Source organism: Populus euphratica, unplaced genomic scaffold (genome assembly GCF_000495115.2).
Source record: "Populus euphratica unplaced genomic scaffold, PopEup_1.0 scaffold1277.1, whole genome shotgun sequence".
Taxonomy (NCBI): domain Eukaryota; kingdom Viridiplantae; phylum Streptophyta; class Magnoliopsida; order Malpighiales; family Salicaceae; genus Populus; species Populus euphratica.
Window position 1 is genome coordinate 5,018 of NW_011500825.1, and position 8,581 is coordinate 13,598.

The 8,581-nt window shown below is 34.8% G+C and overlaps 2 protein-coding genes across 3 annotated transcripts; both read left to right on the top strand.

The window, feature by feature from the left end:
• Positions 1 to 1,073: 1,073 nt before the first annotated feature.
• Positions 1,074 to 6,333, top strand: LOC105116490 (uncharacterized). Of its 2 annotated transcripts, none has more exons than XM_011013880.1 (5): positions 1,074 to 1,262; positions 3,695 to 3,957; positions 4,431 to 4,521; positions 5,761 to 5,827; positions 5,912 to 6,333. In XM_011013880.1, the coding sequence occupies exons 1-5, from the start codon at positions 1,258 to 1,260 to the stop codon at positions 5,963 to 5,965; spliced, it is 480 nt and encodes a 159-aa protein (XP_011012182.1). In that variant the 5' UTR covers positions 1,074 to 1,257; the 3' UTR covers positions 5,966 to 6,333. The 2 variants fall into 2 exon arrangements, with proteins under 2 accessions (XP_011012182.1, XP_011012181.1); XM_011013879.1 differs by having other exon boundaries at positions 1,075 to 1,262; positions 3,690 to 3,957.
• A 756-nt stretch (positions 6,334 to 7,089) lies between these two features.
• Positions 7,090 to 8,362, top strand: LOC105116491 (HSP20-like chaperones superfamily protein). The gene is made up of 2 exons (XM_011013882.1): positions 7,090 to 7,627; positions 7,723 to 8,362. Exons 1-2 carry the CDS (start codon positions 7,309 to 7,311, stop codon positions 8,136 to 8,138), a joined length of 735 nt encoding a protein of 244 aa, XP_011012184.1. The 5' UTR covers positions 7,090 to 7,308; the 3' UTR covers positions 8,139 to 8,362.
• The last annotated feature ends 219 nt before the right edge of the window (positions 8,363 to 8,581 follow it).

Here is an 8,581-nt window from a genome sequence, read left to right on the forward strand (position 1 = left end):
TCAATTAAATATAAAAATTATATAAAAAAAATATTTGACCTACACACCTGATCTAATTTTAAAAAGACATGCTTGCTATATGCATAAAGGCTCTTATAATTTTTTTTATTTGAAAAAAATAAAGATAAATAACACGTCGCTTGTTGTAACATAAATATATTATTTTCTTCCTAGTTTTATAAAATTAGGAAAGATGACTTTTTACTAAAAAAATGATTTTTCCAACAAATTTTCACACCAAACACACCTAAAATAATCTCAACTATGCAAATAAACTAATAACCCCTCGCCCCCCCTCCCAAAACAAACCCAAAAACCCCTCGCCCCCCCTCCCAAAACAAACCCCCAAAAGAAAAAAAAACCAAACCTTGTTTAAAAACCTTAATCCAAACTAAAAAAAAAAAATTCACTTTCAAACTAATATATATTTTTAACAATAATAACGGAAAAATAAAATCATTTGATATCTAAATTAACTTTATTAATAGTCAAAATTATTGTTAACCTAGATTTTTTTATTTGTTATAAGAATTTGATAAGTCTTTTTTTTTATTATTAAACTAGAGACTACAAAATAAAAATAATAAATTTATATATCAAAATTAAATTTTAGAAAACTTAAGGACCAAAAATGTATTAACAAGAAAGTAAAAATATTAAAGTGAATTTTTCTTGCTACTTTTGAAATTGTTGCCACCCATGCACGGTCTCTTCATTTTTACAATCTTTTTTTAATCTTATTCTTTATCAACAAATTAACTTAAATTAGTTATAAGGATGAAATAAAAAAGGAAAAAGCTTAAGGATAATATAAAAAAAATTTATTGCAATTTACAATGCTCTATGTCTTAGTTTATAGTTTAATCATGCATAATAATTTTTACATATCTTTTATGTTTTTTATAATATACATATATAGTATAATCTGGATAAATTAATAATTTTAATTAAATAACATTTTTGTGAGGTGCAACTTATCTCTTAATTAAAGGTGCATCCAGAGCGCGCGCGCGCGCACATATATCCACATTTGCTTGCAGTGATGAAATCCATAGTTTGGATTAATTAATTAACCGTGTTTTAATAATTAACTTGCTTCATTATTATTTTATTTTCTTTCTTCTTTTATCTCTCCGTGGAAGGCCCATCACATTGATTCCGGATCTTTGTCTCTTGCAGTTTTATTTTTTTGCTTTTCTCTGCTAAAACACATCATTGTGCAGGATCTCATCAGAGATTATTCATCATACTGCATGCATGGGGTATGTTTTCTGGATTCTTTTCTTGAATTTCCCTTGTGCGTTTTAACGATTGATTTGTTGTGACTTGAATTCTGCTTTTTTTGGTCGCTGATAAATTTGGAAGAAAAATGATTATTTTTTTTTGTTGTCTAGAGATATGTTGAAGAGAATAGGAAATGGGTATTGATGGATTTATTTTTCTTGCATTTTAGTTTATGATTATGCAATTGTTTTTACGTTACCTTTTGAGAGAGGAAATTATCAAGATCAAGTTCAATAATCAGATTTTATTATTCTCGGTAGCAATTAGATAAAGATAGAAGTGAAGTTGAATGTTGTATGTTCACATTCATGATTTGATGTTTTAGGTTCCTAATGACCGCGTTTTACTTCCATAGAGTTTTAGGTTTAAACATGCGAGGAATCAATCATGCTATCTTTTCATCAATCTTGCAACGAGTTTCCATAATTGTAAATACCACTTGTTTACGCAAAACTTGTCGAGTATCGTGAAGGGAAGGAATAAGTTGAGTTCTTATTGTGAGTGTGTACTGTTTAAGAAATCCGTGCAAGTTTGCCCCTTTTGGTTGCTTGACAATTTATGTACTTTATTGGAGCATTTGGAATTTCTGTGAATTGGACTGCCCACGATCATCAAATTATTGTTACTTTTTTCACCAATGCGACTCTTTGGTTAGTACACTGAAATTTCTCAACCCTTGCCAACATAGCATGCTTTATCTGCTGGAGCAACTTATATAACATGGTGAACAACTTACATGTCTTGCCTAGGAGATCACCTGCTGCCTAGGCGTTTGCTGTGATCTCTTAATGTATCTGTGATATGCTTCCATTTAGCAGCAGGTAGTTTGAGGATAATTGACAAATTTGCTTCCTTGGGGTTTTGGATGATGAGTTTTTTTTTCAAATGTTTGAAACCTGATAAGATTGGCTGCGTTTTCTATTGCTGTCAATCCAACCTTTGCTACTTGATCCTTCTAGCTTGAGGCACGTAGTCAAATATTGTTGGTGTTGTGGTTCGGACAACAGAACAGCAATGCAACTTGTCTGTATTCTGGGATGGTATTCCACTCCTGGGTTGCTGTACAAAAATACTATAATTGATAGGACTCAGGACATGCTCCGAGAAAAAATGTAAAAAAATGTGCTTTAATCTGATCTGCCTCAAGGGAGCAATTGCATACAACGTCTGTAAATTGATAAATCAAGATTAATATTCAAATGGGTACTAATTTTAAGAGCATCTCCTGTCTGCAAATTGATAAATCAAGATTAATATTCAAATGGGTACTAATTTTAAGAGCATCTCCTGATAACCATAGCGGAGACCTGATAGATTTTTTTAAAAAAATGTCTGTTAGTAATCTTGATAGTGAGTATGAGCATTTGTGTTATCATCTTAAAATTGAGATAGCTCTCTGCAAGTAGCATAGATAAGATGATATACAAGCCTTGTTTGTGGTTTGGCATTAACAACATGCACAACTCCTGGCACACAGTACATGTTTTTCTGTTTAATGCATCCTCCAACCACAATAAAAGTGAGTGGCCATTTATGAATCTAGGAAAGCATGTTAGGAAGTTGAAAGTGTGGTGTTTAGTTCTCTCATAACATGGCTGGTGATTCCGTGTTTTGAACATCACATGATTTTTTTTCTATAAAATATGTTCCATTCCACACTATCAACTACAGTAACCATGATTTTGTGGTTAAATGAAGCTGAATCATAAGGTCTTGTGGAATCTTCCTGCCCTCAAAACTTCCCTCTCTTGCTTTCCTCCATTTTCATATTTTCATCTTTTTAAGTACTGTCCCTATGACAATCATGTCCCTGTGATCATTGTTCTGCGTCTTCTTGTTTCTTTATTGATTTTTAAATTCACACTACGAAAGGACTGGTTTGACAAACTGATGAGCTGCTGTCACTTGCCTTTCTGATTCCAAAATTTTTTTAGCTGTGAGAGAAGCACTTGAAATGGGGTTTTTTTCCTGGTATGATATGATCATCGGGTTGTTATGTTGTGGTATTTTATTAAATTTTTTCATGACATGCAATCACTTCAAATTTTAGTACACCGCTTTAATTTCTCTATAGGAATGTAATCTGAAGGAAAGATGTACGAAGAGTTTGCACTTTGTACCTTACCTTTTAATGTTATATGTTATATTGGTACATCTAGTATCCTTTGATGTCTACATGGTGATATGTCATAGACTATAACTTTGATTCCTAAAAGATAATGAGAACAAAATGTTTCTCACATGTATTTTCCATGTTTACATGCATGTACTGTCTACCTATATGTTGTAATATTATCATTGGTTCATGATTCTCTGTATCATTGTGATCTGCATTGTATTGCCATATGCATGCTTCATTTCGTTTGGATTTGATCAGTTGTATGATTGCATGTCGTTTGTTACAGAGCAGTGGTTGTCTTGGTTGCTATAGTAAACCCACACTAATTACCTCCATGGGTGAGCAATCAAAAGGACCAAAAGTTAAATGTGAGACTGTGAAGAAACCTAGCATATCAGAGGATTTCTGGACCACTAGCACATGTGACATGGATTACAGTGCAGTGCAGTCACAAGGAAGCATCTCATCAATTAGCATAGCGAACCAGAACCAGACTCTTGATCAACATGGTGGCTCTGGCAGTATTAACGACGTTTCTGAATTTGTAAATCATGGCAAGTTCTCATGGCTTCTTTGATTAGTTTTTTTGCATTTAATCATATTAGCATCTCCATACTTATGACAGCTTTGTGCATTTGGACTGCTGATGCTTATTTAGAATGAACCTAGCTTCCATTACATTTTAATACCCAACCTACATGAGAATTAGCAAGCAACATCAGTAGATATTTCAGAAGGCAGTATGACTTGCAATATGGAAAAATAAAATCAACAGTAGTGACTGCCATCTAGCTGCACTATCCCCACCCCGTACCCCTCTCATTTGTCCATCCATTTCACTCTTTCATTTACCTATAAGAGGGCCTCATAAATTTGATTTAAATAGGCTACTTTTTAACAATTTGCATGTAAACTTGGTAGAGTAGTAATCCTGTGTTTGCTAATGGCAATCTGTGCCCACTGCATCTCCCCATCTATATGTGGTTGCTTCACTGCTAAAAGTATGAACCTGAACTTTCGATTACAGGTCTTCTTCTCTGGAATCAAACAAGACACTGTTGGGTGGGAAATAAAAGGTCTGGGAACGAGGAACAGCTGCCTCAAGAACCCAAATTAAAGTGAGCAGCTCTTTGATTTTCCAAATTGATCAAATTTATATGAACCTAAAATATGGCTACAATCAATTTCTAAATTCCTGTTTGTTTGTGTTACAAGTGACCCTCCCACCTTTTTCCATGTGGCTGCAATTTAACTAAAATGTAACGTTCTCTGCTCCGAGTTCCTCATTTGACCTTCTTTTTCAATGAAGAAAGGAGAGTTGAGAAATAATCTAGATGGAACTTTTAACCGTTTTAAAAAAGGACCTTGGAATGGGTTTGGTTTTGCAGCACCTTAAATTGTGTCAAACACTGAAAAACTAATTAGAAATTTGGCATGATTATTGTGTTGACTTGCTTTTAGCCCATCATGAACATTGTCCAAAAATACCAAGAACATCATAAAATAAGAGTTTAATGGAATCAATCTTCCAAACCAGAGTGCAATAAGTTTCTGTCCTTGTTTGGATTCTAGGGCTTTTCTTACTTATTGTAGATCTAATGAAAAGAAGTATTGAATTGATGCCTTCAATCTAACAATATACCAAGAACATCATAAAAGAAGAGTTTTATGGAATTAATCTTTTGTCCAAACCAGAGTGCAATAAATTTCTGTCCTTGTTTGGATGGTAGGGCTTTTCTCACTTATTGGAAATCTGATGAAAAGAAGAATTGATTTGATGCCTGCAATCTAATGATTCTTGTCTAGTACAAGATAATTTCTTGTTCTGGAAACAGTTGGGAGTGTTATTTTTCCGTTCAAACAGCAAGACTGTTGGTGCTCCAAATGTTAAGCTTTTACAAAACCGTGGTGTAGTGTCTAACCATTGTATGTAAAAGTGGAGAAATATTCTTGGAATCATACTTTGTTGTCTTAAAAGCATTGATCTTTCATGTGTTTTCTGGTTATTTTGTCAGCGTTCATTGTCTCTGCTGTTAGAATTCATGAGAGTTTGCCTCTGAAGTTTGAAACAATCTTAGTAAGACTTAGTCTTTGTTTTTATATCAGATTCTTGCTCCTGATTTTTCTGTTTTTCAGTTGGTAGAAGTAGTGCCAATAAAATCTGATAGTAGTTGAGATTTTTTTCAGTGTTTTCAGTTTGATTGTAAGCCTATAAATACGCATTCTCATTTGTGAAATTTAATTCTGCTCTTCTTCAATTCGTAAGTATCAAATATCTATCTCTTCCTACAAGTTTTAATCCTTATCCTCTGCATTTTTAACATCTGCACGGTTAAAAAATTCTTGCTTTGCTGCAGTTGGAACGCGACATATGAAAGTTTGCTTGGGAGCAACAAACCGTTTCCTCAGCAAATACCACTCACTGTGAGCATCTTGTTTTCTCCCTCCAGCCAGCTGATGGTGTAAAACCATACTATATATATTGCTTATTGGTATCATATTTGACAGGAAATGGTGGATTTTCTTGTTGACATTTGGGAACAGGAGGGTATGTATGATTAAGTAGAAGTTCAAGAGATTTGAATGATGGTTAGGATCAGATACCCTTGCAATTCTTGTAAGCATTGAAATGTCATCGAGCAACAGGTGGTGGTGGTGTGTATATCAACCGTAACATTCCCACCCCAGCTTTGATTTACTCACAGGCATTTGTAGACCTGCCTTCTGTATTGCACTGAAAAAAAAAAAGAGAAACAAAACTGGCTGCCTCTGCTTTAACTGGTCACAGTATTTTGCTAGTTTTATGAGTTTTCTTACTACGATGGCTAATTTGCTACTCACACGTACCAGCTAAGAGACTGGCTTTTGAACCAATATTGCCATGCATATTGGTTCAACTGATGGTGGTGGTAGTTTTCAGTTCTTTGACTTGGATTTTTTTTTTTCACCAGCTGATATTACTGGCTTTATAAAGAATTTACCAAGATTTCCCCCTCAAATGAGAACTTTTATGATGGCCAGCGCCTAGGTGGCGCTTGTGACATGACCCCCGGCGGATAAATGGGCTTGGATAAGAGTGGTAAGTGCTAAATCTCCACTTAGTTTTGTAAACGAAACCATAACTGAGCAAAGCATGTAAATACTAGATGGCGACCCCACAGGCACCATTTTAGGAATTTCGAGTCGTTATGGACATCTGAAGCCCAATTCCTATAATGAAGACATCTGTTGGACGAGAAAAAAAGGTGCAGAACTGAGGGCAAAGGGCTTCTTTTCTTCTTTAATAATATTTTCGAGTTAATTTGTACATTAATTAAGATTAAATTCTTTTAGATAACTTTAAAGAATATATCTTTTAAATCAATCTAATAAACTCAAGATTTGAATTCAAAAGCAGCAGATTTCGCTTCCATTTTGTTTAATAATTTTTTTTATATTTTGATATATTAATAATAAAAATAATTTTTAAAAAATAAAAAAAATATTATTTTAATATATTTTTAAATAAAAAACATTTTAAAAAATAATCTTTAAATAATATCTTCGTTAAACAGACCGACACCCTTAAGAATGAAGTAGGCAAAAGACTTTGGAATCAGACACGTTGTCATCTCGAACTCTCTTGCCTTGCAGCAAATTAGTTCCTACATTTTAGAAACACCCAGAAGAAGTCTCTAGTGCTTTACATGTGAATCCTTTTGATTGATGTGTCATAACCTCCCAGAACCTCTTAGACACTTCTTCGACTATCACAACCCAGCTCCACTACAACACCACCTACCTCTCTTTAAATTCTCTTTCATTTTTCTCCAGCTTAAGCAACAATAAATTTCAAGTAGCCGCAAGAATCCGCCTCTTCCGTTGAGAGTCTCTTGCTAACCCTTGGAGAAACTTCCCTTTCAAGAATGAGTTTGACACGTTTGGCCTTGAGGAATTTGCCCCGAAGGACGAGCTTCTCCGCTTCTTCTTTGGTGAATCATGGAGGTAGCATTGATGGTGTTCTCGGCGGGGTTCGAAGGCAAAGGTGGAACCATGATGGGTTGCTGAAGAGGTTTATGACAACAACAACAACAAGCGATCAAATAGCAGGCCGTGAGACATCAGATGGCAAAGAAGTAGCTGTCGACAAGGATAGTGACAAGTCTAAGTTGTTTCGCAGGAAGAAAGGCAAGAAAGGTCTCTGGAGGAAGAGTGATGGAATTGATTTTGTTCCTGCACTTTATGGTACACGCGGTCTCTATTTAAATTTCTGAGCTAAATTAATTTAACTTCTCAAAGATGTTTTGATACATTTTATATTTGCCCCCACTCTCCACCAGAGTTTTTTCCTTCAGGTCTTGGAAATGCACTTGTGCAAGCAACTGATAACATCAACAAGCTGTTCCAAAACTTGCATATTCCGTCACCCTCGAACCTCATAGGCCGCGTTAAAGAGAAAGATGAGTGCTATAAATTACGATACGAGGTTCCGGGTGTATCCAAGGAGAACTTAAAGATCACCATCGATGATGGGGTTTTGACAATAAAGGGAGAGCTCAAGGAAGAGGAGGAAGAAGGATCAGACGACGAGCACTGGTCAATGAGGAGCTATGGATGTTATAATACTAGCATTATGTTGCCTGATGATGCTAAAGCTGATGATGTTAAGGCTGAGTTGAAGGATGGTGTGCTATACATTACCATTCCAAGAACTGAAAAGCCTAAAAAGGATGCCAAGGAGATTGATATCCATTAATGTTCTCTCTCTCTCTCTCTCTCTCTCTCTCTCTCTCTCTCTCTCTCTCTGTATCAAAGTGAGTTCTATAATGGCGTTTTGGTGTCTTCAGAAACCCCCCCTTTTTTCCTCCTCCCCTTAACCAGTCCGGGAGGCGTCTTGTACTTGGTGTGAATTGCCTCTTCGTTTCCTAATGTCTTTTGCGTGAATTAAAATAAAGGTAAATAAGCATGGTTTTATGACGATAGAAGTTTACATTCGTCGTTCTACTTTTGTTACTTCTGATTTTGTATGATTGCCCATCTATTCTATTTATATTAATCATAATACATTATTTCACTTAAATAATTAAAACAACATGTCGTTTTACTGTATTAATTGGAGCAACAGAAAAGCATGTGGACAACAATATTTTTTTATCTATAGAATTTTATTTCTTTTGAATTAGATTGAACATTAATTTC